Here is a 27,349-nt window from a genome sequence, read left to right on the forward strand (position 1 = left end):
GATTTGGATTTGATTCCCAGTACCCAAATGGTGGCTCACAACTATCTGTTTCTCTGTGATCCATCACTTTCTTTAGACCTCCAAGGGCACCAGATGCGTATTGTACACAGACATACATGCAGTTAGAGACCCATATTCATGCAAAATCTTTTTAATTAAAAAAGAGGCACTGATAAATAGAATAGAATTTAAGGCCTGCTCCACACATCCTAGAACCCTTGATATTTTACAAAGAAGCCAAAAATACACATTAGTGAAAAGACAGCATCTTCAACAAATGGTCCTGATCGAACTGCATAGTTGCTTGTCAAAGAATGAAGCTACACCCTTCTCTCTCACCCTGTAAAAAGATGGATTCCAAATGGATCAAGGACCTAAATATAAGACCTGATATCTTGAATCTGATGGAAGAGAAAGTAGAAAATAAGTTTGAGCCTATACATACAGTAAGGACTCTATTAACCAGGCCCAGATAGCACTGACATTAAGAGTGATTAAGTGACAAAGGACATCCCCATTTGAAGAGGCAGCCTAGATAATGGGGAAAATTATTTAGCAATTACACATATGAAAGTTCTAGACTAAAAAATACTAAACATCTAGAAAACTGCAATTAAATGGGACATAGAACTAAACAAAGTTCTCAAAAGATGAAACACAAATGGCTGAAAAACATTTTGAAAAGTGTGCAACATCCTTAGCAATCAGGGACACACAAAACTGCATTGAGATTTCATCTTATCCCAGTCAGAATGGCCAAGATTAATAAAACTAATGACAGTGGTGCCGGAAAAAAGGAACCACGTATTCACATCTTGTAAAAATGCAAATTGTGGCAGTCACTATGGAAATAAATCAGTGTGGAGGTTCCTCAAAGAGCTGAAGATAGATTTACCACAAGATCCAGCTACACAGTTCTTGGGCATATGCATCTTACTCCAGAGGTACTTGCTCATCTACACTCATTGATTCTATATAATACCATCTGAAAACGGCCGAGATGTCCAACAGCTGAATAATGCATGATGGCATGTGGCACATTTACAGAATGGGGTATTATTCAGTGTATTATTCAGCTGTTAAGAAAAATGGTGTCAGGAAAGTTTCAGGTGAATGGCTGGAACTGAAACATCCTGGGCGAGGTAACCTAGACCCAGCAAGACAAACACCATGTTTGCTGTCGTATGTGACTATTAGCTTTTAAGCTTTATAAATGTGTGTTTCATTTAGAATGCCCACCTCTAGCCAAAGATTTACTCACAACTAACAACTTCTGGGAGAGGAAAAATCTATTTTCTTCAATGGTGTGACACTGGGTCTAGGGTAGACTGACACAAACTGGATTCCATGGCTTTTGTTTGTTTTTTTCTTCCTATTTTTTAAAATTTAAGTTAGAAACAAGCTTGCTTCACATGTCAATCCCAGCTCCCTCTCCCTCCCCTCCTTCCCCGCCCTCCCCACCAGGCATTCCAGTCCCCCACCCAACCTCCTCCCCATCCCCAGACCGTCCATGGTGGGTCTCCAGAGTCTGTCATTTCATCCAGGGCAGGGCCTAGGCCCTCCCCCCAAGAGTACCAACTGAAAGAGCATCCCATATTGTGGCATGGGCACTCAAAGTCTATTTGTATGCCAGGGATAAATATTACCCAAGGCCCCATAGATTACCTAGGCCTCCTCACTGACACCCACCTTCAGTGGGTCTGGATCAGTCCCATGCTGTCCACACAGCCATCAGTCTGGGGTCCAAGAGCTCCCCCCTTGTTCAGGCCAACTGTTTCTATGGGTTAAACCAGCCCAGTCTTAACTCCTTTGACCATCAGTTCTCTCTTTCTGTCACTGGATTCCAGGAGTTAAGTTGAGTGTTTGTCTGTGGGTATCTGCCTCTGCTTTCATCAGTTGCTGGATGAAGGTTCTGCTTCCCAGACTCTCTGGCAATGGGATTCTATGCTGGCACTCCTCTGATTCATGTCTAAAATTCACAAATGAGTGAGTACATACTATGTTTCTCTTTTTGTGACTGGGTTACCTCACTCAGGATGGTTTCTTCTAGTGCCATTCATTTGCCTGCAAATTTCAAGATTCCATTTTTTTTCTGCTGAATAATACTCTGTTGTGTAAATGTACCACATTTTCTCTGTCCACTATTCAGTTGAGGGGCATCTAGGTTGCTTCCAGGTTCTGGCTATTACAAATAATGCTGCTATGAACATAGTGGAACAGACATCCTTGTTGTATGAATGTGCATCTTTTGGGTATATGCATAAGAGTGGAATTGCTGGAACCTGTGGTAGACTGATTCCCATTTTCCTGAGGAATCTCCATACTGATTTCCAAAGTGGCTGTACGAGTCGGCACTCCCACCAGCAGTGGAGGAGTGTTCCCCTTTCTCCACATCCTCTCCAGCATAAACTGTCATTGGAGTTTTTTATTTTAGCCATTCTGACAGGAGTAAGATGGTATCTGAGTTGTTTTGATTTGCATTTCCCAGATGGCTAGGAATGTTGAGCACTTTCTTAATTGTCTCTTAGCCATTTTAGACTCCTCTACTGAGAATTCTCTATTTAGTTCTGTATCCCACTTTTTGATCGGATCCTTTGGTGTTTTGGAGACTTGCTTCTTGAGTTCTTTGTAAACTTTGGAGATCAGCCCTCTATCAGATGTGGGGTTAGTGAATATCTTTTCCCAATCTGTGGGTTGCCTTTTTGTCTTGCTGACTGTGTCCTTTGCCTTACAGAAGCTTCTCAGTTTCAGGAGGTCCCATGTGTTAATTGTTGGCCTCACTGTCTGTGCTACTGGTGTTATGTTCAGGAAGCAGTCTCGTGTACCAATTCATTCAAGGGTACCTCCCACTTTCTCTTCTAACAGATTCAGTGTGGCTGGATTTATGTTGAGGTTTTTGATCCAGTTGGATTTAAGTTTTGTGCATGGTGATAGACATGGATCTATCTGCAGTCTTCTACATGTCAGCCTCCAGTTATGGCAGCACCATTTGTTGAAGATGCTTTCTTTTTTCCATTGTATAACTTTAGCTTCTTTGTCAAAGATCAGGTGTTCGTATGTGTGTGGGTTAATATCAGGGTTTTCAATTAGATTCCATTGGTCTACCTGTCTATTTTTGTGCCAGTACAAGCTGTTTTCAGGACTATAGCTCTGTAATACAGCTTGAAGTCAGAGATGGTGATGCTTCTGGATGTTGCCTTGTTGAACAGGGTTGTTTTGGCTATCCTGGGTCTTTTGTTTTTCCATATAAAGTTGAGAATTGTTCTTTCAAGGTCTGTGAAGAATTGTGCTGGGATTTTAATGGGGATTTCATTGAATCTGTATATTTTGGCAAGATTGCCATTTTTACTACATTGATCCTCCCTATCCAAGAGCATGGGAGATCTTTCCATTTTCTGGTGTCTTCTTTAATTTCTTTCTTTAAATACTCAAAGTTCTTGTGATACAGGTCTTTCATTTGTTTGGTTAGAGTTACTCCAAGGTATTTTATGTTGTTTGTGGCTATTGTAAAGGGCAATGTTTCTTTGATTTCTTTCTCAGCCATTTTATCATCTGTATGTAGTAGGACTACTGATTTTCTTTAGTTGATCTTGTATCCTGCCACTTTGCTGAAGGTACCAAGGTCTTCCTTAGTAGAGTTTTTGGGGTCACTTATGTAAACTATCATATCATCTGCAAATAGTGAAAGTTTGACCTCTTCCTTTCCAATTTGTATCTCCTTGATCTCCTTTTGTCGTATTGCTCTAGATAGAACTTCAAGGACAATATTGAAAAGGTATGGAGAGAGTGGACAGCCTTGTCTTGTTCCTTATTTTAGAGGAATCACATTGAGTTTCTGTCCATTTAGTTTGCTGTTGGCTGTTGGTTTGCTGTATATAGCTTTTATTATGTTAAAGTAAGTTCCTGTTATCCCGGATCTCTCCAAGACCTTTATCATGAAAAGGTGCTGGATTTTGTCAAAGGCTTTTTCAGCATCTAATGAGATGATCATGTGATTTTTGTTTCTCAGTTTGTTTATATGGTGGATTACATTGATGGATTTTTGTATGTTGAACCATGCCTGCATCCCTGGAATAAAGCTTACTTCTCATGGTGGATGAGTTTTCTGATGTGTTTTTGAATCTGATTTGCCAGTATTTTATTGAGTATGTTTGCATCAACGTTCATGAGGGATATTGGTCTGAAGTTCTCTTTCTTAGTTGTGTCTTTGTGTGTCTTGGATATCAAGGTTATAGAAGCCTCGTAGAAAGAATTTGGCAAAGACCCTTCTGCTTCTATTGCATGGAATACTTTGAGAAGAATTAGTGTAATGTATTCTTTGAATTTCTGGTAGAATTCTGCACTGAGGCCATCTGGCCCTGAGCTTTTTTTGGTTGTGAGACTTTTGATGACTGCTTCTATTTCCTTAGGGGTTATAGGTCTTATTTAAATTTCTTATCTGTTCTTGGCAAGTGATATCTAACCATAAAATTGTTCATTTCCTTTAGATTTTCAAATTTTGTGAAGTACAGGTTTTCAAAGTATGACCTGATGATTCTCTGGATTTCCTCAGTGTCTGTTGTTATGTCCCCTTTTTCATTTCTGATTTTGTTAATTTGCATGTTCACAATCTGCTGTTTCATAAATTTGGATAAAGATTTGTCTATCTTTTTGATTTTCTCAAAGAGCCAACTCTTAGTTACATTGATTCTTTGTATTGTTTTCCTAGTTTCTACTTTATTGATTTCAGCCCTCAATTTGATTATTTCCTGGCATCTACTCCTCCTGGGTGAGTTTGTTTCTTTGTGTTCTAGAGCTTTCAATTGTGCTGTTAATTCTCTAGTGTAACTATTCTCCAATTTCTTCATGTGGGAACTTAGTGCTATGAACTTCCCTCATAGCACTGCTTTCAAAGTATCCCATAAGTTTGGGTATGTTGTGTCTTCATTCTCATTTAGTTCTAGGAAGTCTTTAATTTCTTTTTTTATTTCTTCTTTGACACAGGAATGGTGCAGTTGAACATTATTCAATTTCCGTGAGTTTGTATGTTTTCTGCAATTTGTGTTGTTGTTGAATTATAATTTTAACACATGGAGTTATTCCAATTTTTTTGTACCTGTTGAGGTTTACTATGTTGCCAAGTATATGGTCGATTTTTGAGAAGGTTACATGTGGTGCTGAGAAGAAGGTATATTCTTTTTTATGTGGATGGAATGTTCTATAGATGTCTGTTAATCCCAATTGGGTCATAACTTCTATTCCTTTGCTTCTTTGTTAAGTTTCTGTCTGGTAATCCTATCTAGTGGTGAGAGTGGGGTGTTAAAGTTTCCCAGTATAAGTGTGTGGGGCTTTATATGTGATTTGAGTTTTAGTAATGTTTCTTTTATGAACGTGGATGCCTTTGTATTTGGGGCATAGATGTTCAGAATTGAAACTTCGTCTTGGTGGATTTCTTTTGTGATGAGTGTGAAATGACCTCCTTCATCTCTTTTGATTGATTTTATTTTAAAATCTAATTTGTTAGATATTAGGATTGCTACCCCCGCTTGTTTTTTGGGTCCATTTGATTGGAAAATCTTTTCCCAACCCTCTGAGGTAATGTCTGTCTTTGAGGCTGAGGTGTGTTTCTTGTATGCAGCAGAAGGATGGGTTCTGTGTTCGAATCCATTCTACTAGCTTATGTCTTTTCATGAGTGAGTTAAGACCATTAATATTGAGGGATATTAATGACCATTGATTGCTCATTCCTGTTTTGGAATAGTTGATGATGGTGGAATTATATGTGGATTTCCACCTCTTTTTTCTTTTGGCTGTTAATAAGGTCGGATTATCTATTGCCTATGTTTTTCTGGTTGTAGTTAACTTTCTTGGGTTACAGTTTTCCTTCCAGAACTTTCTGTAGGGCTGGGTTAGTGGATACGTATTGTTTAAATCTGGTTTTGTCATGGAGTATCTTGTTTTCTCCATATATAGTGATTGAAAGCTTTTCTGGGTATAGCAGTCTGGGCTGGCATCTGTGGTCTCTTAATGTTGGTAGAATATTCAGGACCTTCTGGCTTTCAGAGTCTCCATGGAGAAGTCAGGTGTGATTCTGATAGGCTTGCCTTTGTATGCTACTTGGCCTTTTTCCTTTGCTGCTCTTAATATTCTTTCTGTATTCTGTATGTTCAGCGTTTTTACTATTATGTGGCGAGGGGACTTCCTTTTGTGGGCCACTCTATTTGGTGTTCTGTAAGCTTCTTGTACCTTCACTGGCATGTCTTTCTTTAGGTTGGGAAAGTTTTCTTCTATGATTTTGTTGAATATGCTTTCTGCCCCTTTGAGGTGGTTTTCGCCTTCTATACCTATTATTCTTAGGTTTGGTCTTTTCATGGTGTCCCATATTTCCTGGATATTTTGTGTTAGGGAATTGATGAACTTAAGATTTTCTTGGTCAATGAATCTATTTCCCCTAGTATATCCTCAACACCTGAGATTCTGTCTTCCATCTCTTATATTCTGTTGGTTATGCTTGCATCTGTAGTACCTGACCATTTGCTTAGCTTTTCTCTTTCCAGCATTCCTTCAGACTGTTTTTTTATATTGTCTCCATTTCAGCTTTCTACCCTTGCACTGTTTGAATTGTTTCTTGCAATTTTTGCTGTGTCTTTTCCTCTCTTTCTTGCATTTGTTGGATTTTTTTTGGTTTGTTTTTTTCCATTTCTTGCATTTTTTTTTGCATTTTTGGTGTGTTTTTTCTTCCATTTCTTTAAGGGTTTTTCTCATATCCTCTTTGAGGGCCTCTATCAATTTCATGAAGTTTTTTTAAGGTCTTTCTTATCTGCTTCATCTGCAATGGGCTGTTCAGGTCTTGCGGGTGTAGAGTCTCTAGCTTCTGGTGGTGTCATATTGGTTTTTCTGTTGCTGGGTGTGTTTTTATATTGTCTTCTTCCCATCATTTCTTCCTGTGGGTGCAGAAGGAGTCTCTTCCTCTCCTGGTGGGTATGTGACCATGGTTCCTTTCTGTAGAGAGAAGCCTTTTCCCTTTCTGCCGCTTTGGTTTTTCCTCACCAGTTGCCTGGGTTCTGCCGCGTTGTAGTCCCCAAATAACACACAAGATGCTGTATTAATTATGAAGCTGTTTGCCTTGCTTGTTTCTTACTGGCTATCTCTGACTTACGTATTTACCCCATAACTGCCAATCTAAGTATTTCTCTTACCGGAGAAAAGTTTCTGGGCTTCTTACCCCTATGGCGGTTACATCTTGAGTCCCTGTGTTTCTCCTACCCAGAGTCTTCCTGGACTCCTAGTCCCACCTATCTTGCTTCCCTATTGGCCAACAGTGCTTTATTGACATATACACAGGATTTCCCCATCACCTTTCCAGTGGGTGGGAACAGGTCCAATACCCTGGTGGCTTTCCTTTTGTGTGGATGGAGGCAGTCCTAGTATTAGGGCCCTGGCAATCTCTAGGTATCCTTGACCCTGCCTGTCCCATAGGTGGAGAATGGGACTTGGACACTGGCAGTCTCTGGGCAGGCGGCTCCTGCCAGGATGGGAGCTTCAGTGTGCAGTACCCTGGCCTGGGCTAGTTGTGTGGAGATCACCGGAAGGCTGAGAAAGGGACTATGGTGTTGGCAGTCTCTGGGAGGGCTAAATCCCTTCAGGCTGGGATCTGCAGTGTGCAGTCCCCAGGTCTCCGGTGGTTCTGCTCTGGGCACCAGAAGGCAGGCTGGAGACAGTCCTGTGCTTACCTCTCTTTCCCGTGGATGGAGATTGGGACTTGGAAGCAGACTCTGGGTGGGTTGAGTCCCATTGTGCTGGGATCCTCTGTGCACAGACCTCAGGTCTCCCTTTTGTTTGTTTTTAAGAGAAAGGGAGAACATGAGATTGGATGTGTAGGGAGGTGGGGATTATATGGGAAGAGTTGGGGAGAGTAATGAATATGATCAAATTATATTGAAAGTTTCAAAAGAATAAATAAAAACATTACTTTAAAAAAACTAGTTTTTTTAGACAGTCTCACTATGCAGCCCTGGCTAACTTGGAGCTCTCACTATCTAGACTAGTCTGGTCTCAAATTTACAGAGATCCACACACTTATACATCATGAGTGCTGGAATTAAAGGCTGCATCACCACTCCAGGATTTACATGTTTAAATTTCATTTATTTAGTGCTGGGGGTGGGTATGTGCCTGCTACTGCACACATCTGGAGATTATTTATTGCTGGGTATGAGGGTGGGTATGTTCCTGCCACTGCATACATCTGGAGATTATTTAGTGCTGGGGGTGGGTATGTGCCTGCTACTACACACATCTGGAGATAATTTAGTGCTGGGTACGGGGGTGGGTATGTTCCTGCCACTGCATACATCTGGAGATTAGAAGACAACTTTCCGGTATTTGTTTCCTCGTTCCACCCTGTGAGTGCTTGGGATTGAACTCAGATGATCAGGATTAGGGGCAAGCACCTTCCCTCCTGACCCATGTTGCTGTCCTGTCACTCTTACCTGCTGCTTTTCGTTTATAAAAGGGTACACAGTATCTACTTTATAGGCTTTTGTAAAGGGACTGTCTTCAAGGAGAGCTGATAGAGCAAGCATCTAGCACATATCAGGTAGTACTGGCAATGCAATGCAGTGATATTGGAGTCTCTCAGCTCTACTTGATTTCAGCAGTGTTAAATAGTGATGCATCATTTCCCCCAATTGCTTTCTACTAAGAAATGTTTGTATGTGTTTGTATGTGAGTGTGTGGCACTGTGTGTTGGTGTGTAGAGATTGCAAGTAGACCTCAGGTTTGCTCTTCAGGAGCTGTCCACCTTGTTTTTTGAGATAGGGTATTTCATTGGCTTGAAGTTCTATAGGGAGGATAGACTGGCTGACAGTGAGCCTCAGGGATGTGCCTGTCTCCACCTTCCCCATGCTAGGATTGCAAGTTCATGCCTTCATACCCAGCTTTTTAAATTGGGTTTTGGAACTGAACTCCAGTACGTGTGCTAGCAAAGCAAGCAATTTACCCACTGAACTGTGTCCCTTGCCCCCAAAATATGTTTTGGATATGCTTGATATATAGCTCAATATCTCTCATGCTCTCCTAGCACACAGAAAGCCCTCAATTCAATCACTAGGATTACATTAAACCCGGTGTGGGCGGCATACACCTGTAATCCCAGCACTCAGAAAGCGGAGGCAGCAGGATCAAAAGAGCAAGCACTTCCTCAGCTGCATAGCAAGTTTCAGGCAAGTTTGAGCCAAAGGAACATTTTTGATATATATGCTCTTTCATTTACAATGGCAAAATGTAGTTAGTGTTTCCCATGTAGCAGGATCTATAGTTGCTATTGTATAGGACTGTTAGTCCTCACCTGGTGTCAAGCATGTTTTGAGTCCTTACTGTTTCCCTTGCAGTGGTGGTTCTGTGTATAATTTGTATACAGATGAGGACGAAGAAACTGAGCCTTCTCCTTCTGGGCAACAGATCATTGAAAATTCAATAACTATGAATAAGATGAAGCTGCTGAAGGCTAAGATGGAGAACATGAATCTCAGCAAAAAGGTGAAGCTGTTGGCTCTTGGCCAAGCTTTTCTCTAGCTTAAGTGGCGGGACTCACAGTGCTGAGGTCTGCTGGTGACTATGGAAAACTATAAAATATTACTTACTTCATGTTTCTGGTCTCAACTTATTTATTAAGATGTGACAAGTGAGCATTGAGGTGTTTAGTCTAGCAACATGCCTGAAAGGGTTATGCACACATCTCTAAAATGTCATATCTGTAGCATGAAAAGGGGTAGTAAAAGATAGCTTAATCTTTCAATAATTTCAATAATCAAAAATGTGATTTCAGGATTTACTCTTATAGGCACTGAGATAGGCACACTATAGCCCAGGCTGGTCAGAACTTAGTATACAGCCCCGATCTGCATGAACTCTCAACTGCCCTCTCTCAGTCCTCTGAATGTTTTGATTAGAGGTATGTGCCACCACGCCTAGGAGATACTCACTATTTTTGCCAGTTTTCTAAAGCAATTCTAAAGTGAATAACCAACGTACATTCTTTCCAGCACTGGGTGAGACTTGCAGTGTTCCACATTCTTGACAGTTGTTTTTGTTTCTGGATGTGAGTCTGTCTGTCTCAGTCTCTTGCCTCTCCTTCTCTCCCTGACACCACTTCTTTTCATTCTGTTAGGCCTCCCCATATAAAATAGACAAACCTTTAAAGTACTGCTTGAAACCTGGCCAGATGATCAGCAAATTAAGACACTTGCCACATCCCTGTAAACTCAGGTTCAATCCCTGTTAAGGTAGGAGGAGAAAACTGAAAGTTGTCCTCTGACCATGGCAAATCACCCAATAATAATAATGATGATAATAATAAACAATAATAATGATAATAGTAAAATTTAGACTCTGCTTGATGCATTTTTACAGTTAAATACACTTATTTAGCTATAACTCAAAGTACTTATTTAGCTATAACTCAAAGTAGTTCCATTTTTTTTCCTTTTTTCTGTTTCTCTTTTGCTTGTTTGAAATAGGATCTCACTGTGTTTGTCTGGTTTCTTGGAACTCACTATATAGATCAGGGTGACCTTAAACTCACAGAGAACTGGTATTAATGGCAAATGCTACCACACCTAGTTCCCCTGCTTTTTCCTGTAAAAAAAATTCCTTCACAATCTTCCCTAAGATAACCATAGTTTTACACATATTTTCACAAATAATTTTGTGCACTATGGAACGTTATATAAATAAACACCATAGACAGTACAGTACTTTTTTTTTATAAAATTCTACTTTATTTTCTTCAATGTCAATTTAAAAAAAATTTTAAATGTATTGTGCATTTAACATACAGTGGTTCTTTTTGTTTTTCTTTTCTATGGTCAGCACGTGTCTGAATTTTGGTTTTTATTAATGGAGCTACTTGGAGTATGTTTATACATTCTTTAATAGACACATGCACTTCGTTCTTTTTGTCATATACTTATCAGGAACCTTACAGTCATAGGAAAGATAACATGTTTTATGTAAATAGCCAGCTATTCGATGTATACCATAGTATACTACACTTTGTAAGGTTTAGGATTAGCCTGCCTTAAGTAAGTCCTATGCCATTTTAGGCTACCATAATGAGACCCTGTCTCAAAACAGACAAACAGAAAGAAGTTACAATGACTGCTTTGCATAGGTTTTTAACCAGTTCATACTTCCATTAATAATAGAGTGTTCTGGTTTGTGCCAGTCCTTGTCGACACTTAATATTCGTCAGTGTTTTCATCTTAACCATTCTTGGGATTGTGTACTTTTTTTTAAAATAAGGAATAATGTTAACTTTTAAAAATGTTGTCTCTATTTGGTTAAAATTCTGCCCTTTGTACATTGCCAAATGTTTTGCTCATTTTAAAATTAGGTTATCTTTTATTCATTGGTTTGTAGACATTTAAAAATGTATTTTGGAGGTGTGTGTGGTGATGCACTCATGTAATACCAAGCCTTCAGAGGTGGAGGCAGGAACATCATGAGTTCAAAGTCAGCCTCAGCTATATAGCATACTTTAATCTAGTCTGGGCTACCTGAGATCTGTCTTAAAGCAGCTAATACACATATATTTACATGTATGATATAAAATCTTTGTCAGATGTATGGTTTGCAGTTTCTAATACTCTGTGACTTGTTCTTTCACCTATTTTTGATGACTATTGTTAATTTTAATGTATTATAATTTATCAGTTTTGCTTTGATGATTGGTATTTAATAATTTTTGTGAAATATTTCCTATCACAGGTCTTGAAGACATGCTTCCATGTTTTTCTCCAAAATGTTTAGATGGTTATTTCTTTCCAATTTAGTTCTACAATTCTTGTGGGTTTTTTAAAATATAAATTTGGGTCAAGATCATGTGTTTTTACTCAGATGTTGAACAATTGACAACAAACTATGCTCTAATTTTTGTTTATGTAGTAAGAACTTTGATATTTATGAAGCAAAACTATGAAGAAATAGATGAATGCGTATCCTCAAAGATTTCCATTAAGCATAGCTGCTAGAACAGAGAATTGGAAGGGTTTCCGAGAGGACCTGAGGAACAGTATCAACTTATTTGACCCAGGTGGTATTTGCAGAATGCTTCATCCTACAGGGGAGTACACATTTCCTTCTAAGGAAATGCATGTGGAACTTTACCACAAACAAAAACAGTATTTTTACATAAAATAAATTCTAATAAATTTCAGGAAGATTCCAATCATTTAAAAATGCTGTAGTTTACAAAAGAATAAAACTGGAAACAGTGATAGATATCTGGAAGAAAATCTGATGTTTCAAAATAACACACTTCTGAGTAACTCAGATCAAAGAAGAAATAGGAAGAGAAGTTTAAATGTATTACACCAAATAAAACAATTCTGATAGTGCAGGATAATGGACTTTTTAAGAATATGAAATAATTTTGTGTTGTTGTCATGAACCCATTCTTGGTTATTATGTATTTCTTATGTTTCTAAATTTTTGCTGTTTTTCTCAGGATTTTTATTCATTGAGGGGAAGTGATCTTCAATTTTCTATCATACAGAGAGGACACTATTATCTAGTTACTATTTTAAACTTATTTTTATATTAAATAATGGTAAAATGTGTGAAATTTGATATCCATCTTGTTTACTTGTTTGTTTCTTTATTGACAGAGTCTCACATAGCCTAGGCTAGCCTCAAACTCACTGTATAGGTGAGACTGGTTTTAAATTTATCTCCCACATGCTGTTACTATAGGAATATGCAACCACATGAGCTTTAATTGTCTTTAAATGTAATCCTGTTAGTGGTGTTAATTTATCCAATTAATCTTCAGAAGTTTATCTTATAAAACTGAAACTTGGTATTCCTTAAAACCATCTTTCTGTACCCCTCCCTTTAACCTCTGGCAAATAATATTCCACCTCTCTTTCTATGTGTTTGTCTGCTATAGACACCATAAATAAGTGAAATATCAGAGTACTTGTAGCCAGATATTTAATTTAGTCTCTGAGGTTATTTCATAGTGTAGCATATGTCAAGATCTCCTTTCTTTTTTAGACTGAGTAATTCCCTTGCACATATATACCATATTTTGTTCATTCATTTATCTATCAGTAGACACTTAGGTTGCTTTCACATTTTGGTATTGTAAATATTGATGGTATAAACATGGGTACAGATATCTCTTTGGAAATTTGGCTTCACACACACACACTATTTTTTATTCTTTTTTCTTTTTTCTTTTTATTTTTTGGTTTTTATGAGACAGGGTTTCTGTGTATTGTTTTGGAGGCTGTCGGTCCAGTCCCGCCTCTAACTCACAGAGATCCGCCTGCCTCTGCCTCTCGAGTGCTGGGATTAAAGGCATGCGCCACCACCGCCCAGCCACACTTTATTCTTAGAAAATTTGATACATATAAACAATGGGTAATAACCTCTCCCTTTTCTCTACCATCCCTGTTCAATGCCCATCATCCCCAACTGAGTTTAACCAGGAGCATCTATCTATGTGATCATAAATTTGAACTTGTCCAGTGGAGTCTGTTAAGCTCAGCAGTGGTTACATAACTGGTGACAATTATATTAGATATTTAAAGAGTATATGACCATTGTTTTCTAAATTATTCTTCAGTTTTGATTTATCTGTGTTATCCTATGATTAGATACTGGTTACTTCTCTGGCATAAATGTCTCATAAAAGATGTATTCTTTGTATAATACATCCACAGAAACATTATATCAATTGATATTATTTTCAATTTACCACTTTAGGATTTTCCTCTTAGTTCAAAAGTGGTTGAGTAGATTTAGATACGTTGTTTTGTTGTCTGAGGCTTTTTGACTTTTCTCTTTTTTAATTTTTAACTTTATTGCATGAAAATCAGATAACGTCATTTATAGTTCTGCTGTTTAGAATTTACTTTTTAGAGATCTGATATTCTCCATATGTATCTGGTGTATATTCAAAAGATAAAAAGAGTAAAAGTTTTACAGGTATCTGTAAGATCTACCTTATTGATTGCTTAGGTATGATTCTTTATTTTTGCCAGCTTGGTGTCTTCTGCAATGAGAACCATGACACATGAAAACCCACTAAAGGTTTCTGTATGTTTCTTTTCATCTTACAGGAGAATTTTCTATGTGGCCTGACAAATATCAGTAACACTTTGATTGTGCTAATCCTAAAGGTCAGGGGACACTTTCTGTCCCTGACTGTATCTTTAACACTTGCTTTCCCGATGTCATCCCCATACCTGACACCTTCGCCTTCTGCACATTAGCTAAGCAACAGTCAGAAAACTTACTTTGCTTTCTCCTTTCTCCATTTTGTTTCCATTTTTTAGATGAGTAGCATTTCTGTTGCGTACAGTTTCAGAGATGTAGTCCATTGTCATCATGGTGGGGAGTATGGTGGCCCGTAGACAGACGTGGTGCTGGAGAAGTTGAAAGTTCTACATCCAGATCTTCAGGCAGGAAGAGAGAGACACTGGGTCTGGCTTGGGCTTTTTGAAGCATCAAAGCCGACCCCTGATGACACACTTCCTCCAATAAGGTCAAACCTTCTCCAACAAGGCCAGCCTCCTAATCATTTCAAATAGTGCCACTCCCTAAGCAATCAAATCTTTGAGCCTCTGGGGGCCATTCTTATTGAAACCCACCATAATTTTATTTTATTTACCAGGTTCTTGCTATGTTCCCAGACTGGCCTTGGATTTGCAATCCTTGAGCCTCACCTTACTGAGTGCTGAGATTGCATGTGTGTATTATCAGGTTCTGTTGGCTTTTGACCTCCTCTTATGCCACTTCCCTCGTCTTGGGTCTCAAACCCAGGGCCTCACACATGCTAGGCAGGCACTGTGACCCTTCCAGCCAAGGGTTTGACTGGAGATGAACTGTTCTGGGTCAATTTTGCTGCATGCTTGTGCTCTTTAACACGAAGTACTTCACCATTAGTTCTTATAACTTGCTAATTTAAAAAAAGTTTAGCTTTTATTTTATTTTGTTTGCAGGGAACTTCCTTTATACATATGTTGGAACTTCATTTTATAGTAACTATTTTCTGTTATCCTTTAAAATTATTTGTAATTTTTTATTTAAATTAGCAACAAGCTTGCTTCACCTGTCAATCCCAGCTCCCTCTCCCTCCCCTTCTCCCCCACCTCCCACCTGACCCGCCCAATCCCCCACTCCATTCCCCAGAAAGGGTGAGGCCCTCCATGGGGAATATCCAGAGTCTGTCATTTCATTCAGGGCAGGGCCTAGGCCCTTCCCCAAGAGTCCAGGGTGAGAGTGCATCTCTCATTGTGGAAGGGGCACCCAAAGTCCATTTGTATGCCAGGGATAAATACTGATCTACTGCCCAAGGCCCCATAGATTGTCCAGGCCTCCTCGATGACAACCACATTCAGGAGGTCTGGATCAGTCCCATGCTGGCCTCCCAGCCATCGGGAGGCAAAGATCTCCTCCTTGTTCAGGTCAGCAGTTTCTGTGGATTTCACTAGTTCGGTCTTGACCCCTTTGGTCATCATTCCTCCCTCTCTGTCACTGGGTTCCAGGAGTTTAGTTCAATGTTTAGCTGTGGGTGTCTGCCTCTGCTTCCATCAGTCACTGCATGAAGGTTCTAGGATGGCATATAAGGTAATCAACAAACTCATTATTAGGGATGGACATTTAAGGTAGTCTCTCCATTATTGCTTCATTTGCTAGTTGATGTCATCCTTGTAGATCTCTGGAAATCTCACTAGTGCCAGATCTCTCCTCAAACCTATAATGGATCTCTCTATTATGGTATCTCTCATCCTGCTCTCCTCTATTCCCCTGAGTCATCCTTCTTGCTCCCCCATGTCCTTCTCTCTCTTCCTCTTCACCCCCTTCACCCCCTCTCTTTTTCCTGGCTCCCTCTCCCCTTACCACCATGCTCCCAATCTGCTCAGGAGATCTTGGCTCACTCCCCTGAGGTACCATGCACATTTCTCTTAGGGTCCTTTCTGTTTTGCAGACTCTCTGGCAGTGGGAGTGTAGGCTGGCACTCCCCTGATCCATGCCTAAAATCCATATATGAGTGAGTACACACTATGTTTGTCCTTTTCTTACTGGGTTACCTCATTCAGGATGGTTTCTTCTAGTGCCATCCATTTGCCTGCAAATTTCAAGATTCCATTTTTTTCTTCTGCTGAATAGTCCTCCATTGTGTAAATGTACCACATTTTCTTTTTCTACTCTTCAGTTGAGGGGCATCTAGGTTGCTTCCAGGTTCTGGCTATTACAAATAATGCTGCTATGAACATAGTGGAACAGACATCCTTGTTGTATGAATGTACATCTTTTGGGTATATGCCTAAGAGTGGAATTGCTGGGTCTTGTGGTAGACTGATTCCCATTTTCCTGAGGAATCTCCATACTGATTTGCAAAGTGGCTGTACAAATCAGCACTCCCACCAGCAGTGGAGGAGTGTTCCCCTTTCTGTATATCCTCTCCAGAATAAATTGTCATATGTGTTTTTGATTTTAGCCATTCTGACAGGAGTGAGATGGTATCTCAGAGTTGTTTTGATTTGCATTTCCCGGATGGCTAAGGATGTTGAACACTTTCTGAAGTATCTCTTAGTTTGACTTCTTCCTTTCCAATTTGTGTCCCTTTGATCTCCTTTTGTTGTCTTATTCCTCTAGCTAGAACTTCAAGTACAGTATTGAAAAGATATGGAGTGGATAGCCTTGTCTTGTTGCTGATTTTAGAGGAATTGTGTTGAGCTTCTCTCCATTTAGTTTGATGTTAGTTGTTGGTTTACTGTATATAGCTTTTATTATGTTTAGGTATGTTCCTGTTATCTGTGATCTCTCCAGGACCTTTATCATAAAAGGGTATTGGATTTTGTCAAAGGCTTTTTCAGCATAGAGTGAGATGATCATGTTGTTTTTCTTTTTCAGTTTGTTTATATGGTGAATTACATTGAAAGATTTTCGTATGTTGACCCATCCCTTCATCCCTGGGATGAAGCCTACTTGATCATGGTGAATGATTTTTTTCTGATGTGTTCTTGGATTCAATTTGCTAGTAATTTATTGATTATTTTTGCATCAATGTTCATGAGGGAAATTGGTTTGTAGTTCTCTTTCTTAGTTGTGTCATTGTGTGGCTTGGGTACCAAGGTAATTATAGCCTCCTAAATAGAGTTTGTCAGTGAACCTCCTGCTTCTATTGTGTGGAACACTTTGAGGAGTATTGGAATTAGGTCTACTTTGAATTTCTCATAGAGTTCTGCACTGAAGCCATCTGGCCCTTGGCTTTTTTTTGGTTGGGAGACTTTTGATGACTCCTATTTCATTAGGGGTTATAGAACTGTTTAGATTGCCTATCTATTCTTGATTTAATTTTGGCTAGTGATATCTATCCAGAAAATTGTTCATTTCCTTCAAACTTTCAAATTTTGTGGAGTACAGGTTTTCAAAGTGTGACCTGATGATTCTCTGGATTTCCTCAGTATCTGTTGTTATGTCCCTCTTTTCATTTCTGATTTTGTTAATTAGCATGCTCTCTCTCTCTCTCTCTCTCTCTCTCTCTCTCTCTCTCTCTCTCTCTCTCTGCCTTTTGGTTAGTTTGGATATGGGTTTGTCTATCTTGTTGAGTTTCTCAAAGAATTAGCTCTATGTTTCATTGATTCTTTGCAATGTTTTCTGGTTTCTACTTTATTGATTTCAGCCCTCAATTTGATTATTTCCTGGCATCTACTCCTCCAGGGTGAGTTTGCTTCTTTCTGTTCTAGAGCTTTCAGTTGTGCTGAAACAGACTATTCTTCAGTTTCTTCACGTGGGCACATAGTGCTATGAACTTCCCTCATAGCACTGCTTTCAAAGTGTTCCATAGGTTTGGGTATGTTGTGTCTTCATTCTCATTGAATTTCAGGAAGTCTTTAATTTCTTTTTTTATTTCTTCCTTGACCCAGGGATGGCGCAATTGCACATTGTTCAATTTCCATGAATTTGTAGGGTTTCTGCGATTTGTTTTGTTGTTAAATTCTTTTTTATTTTGTTTTTTGTAATGTTTTTATTTAAATTAGAAACATGAATGCTTCACATGTCAATCCCAGCTCCCTCTCCCTTGTCATTCCACCAGCCCCCCAACTCCTCACCCAATCCCCACATCGTTCCCCAGGGAGGGTGGGGCTCTCCTTGGGGGGATCTCTAAAGTCTGTCATTTTATCCAGGGCAGGACCTAGGCCCTTCCCCATGTGTCCAGCCTGAGAGAGCATTCCTCTATTTGGAATGGGCTCCCAAAGATCATTCATAAACCATGGTAAACACTGATCTACTACCCAAGGCCCCAGTGATTTCTGTGGCCTCCTCACTGGCACTACATTCATGGAGTCTGGATCAGTCCCCTGCTGGCCTCTCAGGCATCAGTCTGGGATTCAAGAACTCCCCCTTATCCGGTCTGCTATCTTTGTGGGTTTCACCATCATGGTCTTGACCCCTTTGCTCATCACTCCTCCATCTCTGTCACTAGGTTTCAGGAGTTCATTTCAGTGTTTAGCTGTGGGTATCTGTTGTTAAATTCTAATTTTAAAGCATGGTGGTCTGATAAGATACAGGGGGTTATTCCAATTTTTTAAAAATCTGTTTGCTATGTTTCCAATAATGTGGTCGATTTTTGAGAATGTTCCATGTGAAGCTGAGAAGTATGTATATTCTTTTGTGTTTGGATGGAATGTTCTGTAGATGTCTGTTCATCCCAATTGGGTCATAACTTCTGTTAGTTCTATTGTTTCTTTGTTAAGTTTCTGTCTGGAGGTCCTGTCTAGTGGTGAGAGCAGAGTGTTGAAGTCTTCTACTACTAGTGTGTGAGATTTTATGTGGATTTGAGCTTTAGTAATGTTTCTTTTACAAATGTGGGTGCCTTTGTATTTGGGGCATAGATGTTCAGAATCGAGACTTCATCTTAATGGACTTTTCCTGTGATGAATATGAAATGTTCTTCTTCATCTCTTTTGATTGATTTTAATTTGATGTCTAATTTGTTGGATGTTAGGATTGGTACACCAGCTTGTTTCTTGGTTCTGTTTGATTGAAAAATCTTTTCCCAACCCTTTACTCTGAGGTAACGTCTGTTTTTGATGTTGAGATGTGTTTCTTGTATGCAGCAGAAGGATGGGTTCTGTCTTTGTATCTTTTTTTTTTTGGTTTTTTGAGACAGGGTCTCTCTGTATTGTTTTGGAGGCTGTCGGTCCAGCCTTGCCTCGAACTCACAGAGATCTGCCTGCCTCTGCCTCCCGAGTGCTGGGATTAAAGGCGTGTGCTACCACCGCCCGGCTGTATTTTTTCTTTTAGCCTGTGTCTTTTTATAGGCATGCTGAGACTGTTGATATTGAGGGATATTAATGACCATTGACTGCTGATTCTTGTTTGTTTTAGATTTATTGTTGGTGGTATTATTGTGTGTGTATGCCCCCCCTTTTTTCTTTTGGTGTTTGGTAAAGTAGGATTATCTATTGCCTATGTTTTTGTGAGTGTAGTTATCTTTGTTGGGTTGAAGTTTTCCTTCCAGTACTTTCTGTAGGGCTAGATTTGTGGATACATGTTGTTTATATCTGGTTTTGTCATGGAGTATCTTGTTTTTCCATCTATGGTAATTGAAAGCTTTGCTGGGTACAGTAGTCTGGGCTGGCATCCTTTTTTCCCTTAGCATTTGTAGGACATCTGTCCAGGATTTTCAGGCTTTTATAGTTTCCATTGAGAAGTCGGGTGTAATTTGGATAGGTCTGCCTTTATATGTTATTTGGCCTTTTCCCTTAGCTGCTCTTAATATTTTCTCTTTATTCTGTAGGACTGATGTTTTATGTGGCAAGGAGACTTCTTTTCCTGGCCCAGTCTATTTGGTGTTCTGTAAGGTTCTTGTACTTTCGATCTCCCTGCACCTGTCTGCTCCTTGCATGGAGTAGACCCTCCCAGTCAAGTAGTACGTGAGTCCTGCCAGACCCAACCTCGGCTCTCCCCATACCAATTCTTTGTATTTTATTTGCATTCTTTTGGATGCTTTATACCCTTTCTTAGTACTCTTTATTAAATGTCTTGTTGAATCTGGTTTTCTTTGGGTGTCTTATGGTTTAATTTTCATTTTGAAATGATTTCACTTTTTACTTATTATTTCTAAGGTTGGTCAAGTTATATAGTTTCTTCTAGTTTTTTTGTTCATTTTGTCTTTTATGATTTGATGTATTGTTTGAGTATTATCTGCAAAAGCTGAACTTGCTCTTGTAACACGCCGGCCACCGTCCCCTCTCCCCACTGCAGAGGCTGAAGCACAAATTCTAGGCCAGGCTTGACTTACCCTCTCTCTAAAACCAGACAGGCTGGGGAGTTTGCAAGTATGAGGACCTCGGTTCAGATTTCCAGAGCCCATATAAAGAGCGAGACATGACGGCCTGCATCTGTTCTACCAGCTGAGACAGACAGCTCCCAGGAGCTCTGTAGCCAATCAGTGTCACATAATAGTAAGCTCCAGCTTCAGAAAGAGACCCTGTCACAAAGAATAAGGAAGGCAGTGACTCAAGAAGACACCTATATCAACCTCTGACCCCCACATGCATGCACATACATGTCCCTGCATTCGTACCTACATACATACACCACACACATAAATGCTAGTACTAATTTAAAAGTATTTTCTTTAGGTTGGAGTATTGTGGTGAAGTTATATTTTGCTATGTAATGTTAGGAGAGAATTTGTGTGTGCTAAAATGTTCTGATTCTCACTTTCTGCTTTATTCTAATATGGATTTGTTGCCCCTGTTTATGTTCTTTTTTCTTATAAATTTATTTAGGTAACTATTAAAAGTTTTGTAGGTTAATACATAAAGCAAGGATATTATGTAGGGAGGTAATTGATTTAAAGAGCACTCTTTTTGTGTTTTTTAATCACTGACACTCCCATCACAGGGAAGAATAGGTGGGTCTTCTCATTCTGTTATTTCTATTTTTTCTCTATACTCTCTCTGCACAGTAGAACCTCCTTAAAACTCCATCTACCATTAGCATAGATCCCAACAACTTGAGCTTGTTCCCTTTGGGCCTTTATTAGCCCATTTTGATATCACCGATATTACACTCTGTCTTGGTATTTACACAGGTGGGATTTTCTCTCTTATGAGTATATTTTATTTTTGTTTGACTAACTCTTAGCTGTCTACCTCTCTTTTTTCTTCTTGAAACTCTACATTCTTGCTTGTCACCATAGGCCTAAGCTTTGCATATGAGCCTCCTACATTTGATTGTTTTCAACCTTATGACTAATTTGAAGGTCGTATTCTCTGTCTCTCCGTTTGCTGATGATTTGTGTCATGGGTAATTTTATTTGCATGTATTGTTTATCACTTTGAATGTCTGTGTATTTATTTATTTGGGAACATACATGTTGCTATTTAGGTTTTGGCAACTATTGTTGATTTCTAAGGTCTAGAAAACAATCTCCATTTTTGAAAATTTATCTTTTGGTAAATATATAGCTGGACATTGGCGAGATAAAGACTTCAACATAAAAGTGGCTATAAGAGCTGGCTCCCCTTTGCAAGGGACTCCCATCTATCAGGCCTTCCTAGCTAGGTCTCCTTTTCTCTACTGGTACCTACTGAATTTTCAGTATGTGTTTCTATGGGCCAAGCTATTGGAATGTCATCCTGTGTCTGCTGACCATCCCTGTGCTCAAGGGCCAAGGCTGTTCTCCTGAGCTCTCAACTTCACTCTTTCAGTGATAACTGCTGTGTAAACTTTCTGTGTTGGGAGTGGCAGGCAGGTCCTGTCCTAGCCTCATGGATATAGCATACACTTGCACTTTGGCTAAGACATGTACACAGCAAAAGGAAACAAAAGTAAAATTAACAGAGGGAGAAGCATATGGATCAAAGTCCAAGTGAAGCAGGCACAGACATCAGAGAGGCCTCCCCGAAAGTAATCTTAAGATAGGCTTGATTTCTCTCTCAGGGAGTTGTGACAACAAATGAAATCTCATCTCAAGGTATTCCATTAGCAGCTCTGCACAAGAACTTCTTGTTTTGTTTTTTTTCTGTTTTTAGGCTTATTCCTATGTTGTACCCTTTCCCTGCTATGTATCTGTACATTTAAGACTCAGAAGAAAAGCAGGTGTTCATTACAAACCTTTGCACAAGCAGTTGAGGCCTAGCCACTGTGATGGGTTAGGGTAGGAACCTTTCCTGAAATGTACACAGAAAGCAACAGAGGGACAGTTTTTTTCCAGGTCAGCAGTTTAGTCCTGTTAGCTTTATCTCTGAGTTCCCACCTATACACAGTCATCTTAGCCATATATAATAAAATCTACAGTTTCTTCTTAGTAAAAGCCCAAGAAAGAATTAATCATGAGGAAATAAAACAAAATTAATTCTCCTTTAACATCTTCAGAAAATTATGGTCAATAAAGTGATATAACAAGTCCTTCTCAATCATAATCTTAAGATTCTAATATTTTAAAGCATTTCATTGTTTGTATTGAGAAGACGACTGACTCATCTTGTGGCCTAGGCTGGCATGGCGTGGACTCTGTCATCCAGGCTGGCCTCAAACTCATGGCAGACACCCTGCTTCAGCCTCCCAAGTGCTAGTACGATAGGTGTGGGGCTCCACACCCAGCCTTTTTGAACACTGTAAATTGAGGTAACAAAAATGCCAATATGGTAAGTAACATTTTCTCCACTGATTCTTGCTGAAAGACAGAAATAACGATGTTGAGGAATTACATGTGCACTCTTTTCTTGTAGCCTAAGAAAGTTGTCAAGGTAAAACCTCGTCCACCTGTAGCTCCTCGACCTCCCAGCAGTTCAGCAGCAATAGCCCGGCACAGACTGTTAAGAGTCCTGCCTCACATCGGGCAGTCTTGTTTACCTTCTCCAGGGAATGCTTATCTCCCTGAAACATCCAGGAATGCAGACACAAGTTCTTCAGCAGCTCAGGCCCCTGCGGATAGACCAGTGTCATCTCTCAGGAATGAACTGCTGAAGGAGGATGATAATTGGGAGATTAACACACTGTCTCATCCTACGGGTAGCATCAGACTGCTACCTCAGATGGCCCACATAGAACTGGAAAATGACAAAGAGCTTGCAGACTCCGTACTTCATCTTGGACCATCTCTGCCTAGGCGGACAAAACTCCTTTCAGGGAACTTGCCATTGAGTAATGAGGATGATGTCTTATTTCCACCATCAGAAGAATGTGTATCTGAAGAGTTGCTGCTGCCGGAAGTAGGTCCTTTTGCTCCATTTGCAGAAGGAAATGGTGTTGAGCAGAACAGTGGTGTAGAAGGCATAGGGAAGGTAACGCCAGAGTTCCCACTCTCTAAAGGTGATAGAGGGCGGAGAGCAGCAGAGCAGCCCCTGAACCACGTGGCCAGAGTGTTGAATAGTGACCCAGTAGACAATGCAATTCTTAACCACCGAGAGTCGAGCTCTCACAAGAACAGACTCCTGTCGCCACTTCTCTGTGCTGCACCAATGTCACTACACAATTCTCTGGTGAAGCCACAGAGACAGTCAAAATGTTTTGAGTCTGGCAACCCCTCAGCGTCTGCTTCACAGAATGCCCTGCGGGAATTGGACATTCGAACCAAAGCCGATACTTCTTTCTCTAGGACTGCTCGCTTCCGTGGTGTTAAAGTCGATTCCCCTGGGAAAAGATCTGATGTTATTTCCAAAGTTGAAGCTCGAGATATCACAGAAATGGCTAACAAAGCTTCCAAAGAGCCTGTTGGTTGTGTAAATAACAATGGCTTTTTGGCTTCACTCGCACGGAGTGCAAGCAGAGACAGTTTGCAGAGCACACGTGGGGCAGGCAGGCTCCGACCCTCTGGAATTGGGTTATCTACAAACTTCCAGCACTTTCAGGATGAAAACATTAGGAAAAATTCTCCCCAGTCAGAACCTACAGAATTTTTTCTAGTAAGTATTTTCGTTTCAGTTGATTTTTTACAGCTAGTCTTGTAGTAAATGATTGTTTCAAATTTAGGCTTTTATTTAGATAAAAATACCTACAATTAAATTGTTTTCCCATACATTTCACTAAAATACTTTTCTAATTTGTAGGAATTCTACTTGATGATTGCTTCTTGATTCTTTTTTTTTTTTTTTTGAGACAGGTTTCTCACGTAGCCCAGGGGGATTTTCTTTTATTCAGATCCTGCTTCCAGCTCCTAAGTGCTGAAATTACAGGCATTACTGCTATGTTCATTGTTATTCTGTAGTTTTCAGTAATACATAGTTTCATTAAGGCTTTTTCCAGTATCAAGACTTACCTAAGCCATCAAGTTTTACTTGCTTAAGGATTAAAAAATAAGCACAAGAAGCAAGATTAGATTCCAAGTTAATTTAAACAAAAGATAGAATAATTTACAATGCATGCCCACCAGCATTTTAGTAATAGAATACAAATATTTGATGATTGATCTATTCTGCATTGACTCACCTCTGTAGGTGTTTTGTGTTTTAATTGTAGTCTGCTCGTGGTATTGGAATGAGTGGAAATAATGCAGCAGCAGGGAAAAGAGTAGGTAAGCTCCAGCTAATTTTGGAAACTACGTAAGAATCACAACATTAACACACTGTTGAATTTTCCAGGAGATATGGCAAGAACATTCTCAGTGGTATGTACCAAGGTAAACTCTCCTAAACAGCTCATGTCAGAAAATAATTTGTGAACTGACTACGAGGGTAGCACATGTGGAAAGAAAACAATCTTATCAGTCAGCATATACATGGGTTGCTTCCACATTTTAGCTACTGTAATACTACTGTGATTATGAATGTAACAAACAAACCTTCAGTTATTTTGGGTATATATGCCAAAAGTAAAATTGTTGGATCATATACATTTCAGTTTTTAATTTTTAAAAGAATCACAGTATTGCTTTTCTGTATCATGTTCCAGTCCTAATAACAGTGTATATTGAGTGTAGTTTCTCCGCATTTGTACTTTGTTGTCTGATTAGGTTTTGTTACTTTTGTTTTTTTTGTACTTTCTATTGGAATGAATATGTGATGATATGTTATTGTGTTCTGTATTTGGTTTTCTGTAATGATGAATGATATTCACTCCCTAATTAGTGATACTATTTGCATAATGTACTTATTGGATATTTATCTTCTTTGGAGAAATACAGTCATTTACCTATTTTTGATTCAGGTTGGGTATTTATTGAAGTCCTTATTCTACGAATGGCTTTTTTACTCTCTTGAAAACATTTTTTGAGGGTCACCCAGGTGACTCAGCAGGTGAAAACACCATCATCTGTTATTTATCTATCTATCTATCTATCTATCTATCTATCTATCTATCTATCTATCTATCTATCATCTATCTAATCTATCTATCTAATCTATCTACCTAATGTAGATTGATTTGAGACAGGGTTTCTCTGTGTTGGGAGTGGCAGGATGCCTGGAACTTGCTCTATAAGACCAGATTGGCCTCGAACTGATAGAGATCTGCCTGCCTCTGCCTCCCAGGTGCTGGGATTAAAGGGGTGTACCACCACTGCCCCACAAGCTTTATGATCTAATTCAATCCCCAGGATCCACATGGTTGAAGGAAAGAATCAACTCCTGCAAGTGTCCTCTGACCTCTACATGCATGATTGCACATGTGTCCACCCAAATAAAATTAATAGATGTAAGAAAACATTTTTAAAAATGAAAGCATCTTTTGATGTACAAATTTTTAGTTTAATTTTAATCAAGTCTAGTTTGTCTGTTTCTCCATTGGTACCTATCCTTCGATGTCATATCCAAGAAATTACTGCCAAATCTAATATTAATTTTGTATCCTGATACTTTGCTGAAAGTGTATCAACTGTAGAAGTTTCCAGGTAGAGTTTTTAAGGTCTTTTATGTGTAAAATCATATTATCTGCAAATAAAGATACCTCAGTTGTCTTATTGCTCTAGTTGAGATTTCAAGTACTCTACTGAGTACATATGGATTGGAGAGAGTGGACATCCTTGTCTGGTTCCTGACTCTAGTGGAAATGCTTTGAGTTACTTCTCTTTTAGATTGATGTTGGCTGAAGGCTTGCTGTCAACTGCTTTGTTATGTGTTGAGGTATGTCCCTTGTATCCCTTCAGGACTTTTTAATCAAGAAGGGATGTTAGATTTTATCAAAGGCCTTTTAAGTATCTAATAAGATGATCATGTGAGTTTTGTCTTTCAGTCTGTTTATGTAGTATATTATTGATTTATGTATGTTGAACTATCATTATATCTCTAAACTGAAGTCAACTTGATTGTGTTGGATAATCTTTTTTAATGCGTTCTTGAATATGGTTTGCAAGTATTTTATTGAAAAATTTTGCTCTCATGGTCATAAGAGATATTGGTCCATAATTTTCTACTTTTGTTGGTTCTTTGTCTGGCTTTTGGTATCAGAATAATAATGGCTTCATAAAAAATAATTATAAAATGTTCCTTCAGTTTCTGCTTTACAGAATTATTTGAAGAATATTTGTGTTAATTCTTCTTGAAAGGTCTCATAGAATTCTGTGTGCAATTCATCTGGGACCGAGTTTTTTCAATATTTTTTTAAAATTTTTTTATTTAAATTAAAAACAATCTTATTTTACATACCAGTCCCAATTTCCTCTCCCTCCTGTCTTCCCACTCCCCCCACCATCTCTCTATTCCATCCAGCATCCACTCCTCAGAGAGGATGAGGCCTCCCATGGGGGCCATAAAAATCTTGTCACATTATTTGGGGGCATGACTGAGGCCCTGCCCCCTGTGTCTAGACTGAGAGAGTATCCCTCATATGGAATGGGCTCCAAAAGCCAATTCTTGCACTAGCTATAAATACTGACTCCTCTAATAGAAGCCCCACAGACTGCCCAAACCCCCTAACTGACGCCCACATTCAGGAGTCCTGGTTCGATCTTATGCAGGTTCCCCAGCTGTCAGTCTGGAGTCCATGAGCTCCCACTTGCTCAGGTTGACTGTTTTTGTGGGTTTGCCCTGCATGGTCTTGACTCCTTTGCTCACCACTGCATTCCAGGAGTTCAGCTCAGTGCTTAGCTGTGAATCTCTGCTTCTGCTTCAATCAGCTACTGGATGAAGGCTCTATGATGGTATTTAAGGTAGTCATCAATCTCATAGGGGAAGGGCATTTAAGGTAGCCTCTACACTATTGCTTAGATTTTTAGTTGGGGTCATCCTTGTGGATTCCTGGGAATTTCCCCTAGTACCAGGTTTCTAGTTAAACCCATAATGGCTCCCTCTATCAAGGTATCTCTTTCCTTGCTTTCCTTCTCTATTCTTCCCCCAGATAGAACCTCCTGATCCTTCATGTTCTTCTCCTCCCTCTGCTTCTCTCCCCCTTTCTCTTACCT

General features: G+C 39.4%; 1 protein-coding gene across 6 annotated transcripts in view; it reads left to right on the forward strand.

The window, feature by feature from the left end:
- Zfand4 (zinc finger AN1-type containing 4) overlaps window positions 1-27,349 on the forward strand; it is a 78,398-nt gene that overhangs the window by 37,410 nt on the left and 13,639 nt on the right. For 5 of the 6 annotated variants that reach the window (XM_040737570.1, XM_021224796.2, XM_040737573.1 and 2 more), the window contains 3 exons: window positions 9,372-9,519; window positions 22,743-23,918; window positions 24,472-24,526. In XM_040737570.1, the coding sequence (XP_040593504.1) occupies window positions 9,372-9,519; window positions 22,743-23,918; window positions 24,472-24,526 (1,379 nt within the window). Of the gene's footprint in view, window positions 1-9,371; window positions 9,520-22,742; window positions 23,919-24,449; window positions 24,527-27,349 lie in introns of all 6 variants that reach the window. The other variant, XM_040737572.1, reaches the window with a different exon arrangement.

The sequence above is a fragment of the Mesocricetus auratus genome, unplaced genomic scaffold, assembly GCF_017639785.1.
Source record: "Mesocricetus auratus isolate SY011 unplaced genomic scaffold, BCM_Maur_2.0 Super-Scaffold_100676, whole genome shotgun sequence".
NCBI lineage: Eukaryota > Metazoa > Chordata > Mammalia > Rodentia > Cricetidae > Mesocricetus > Mesocricetus auratus.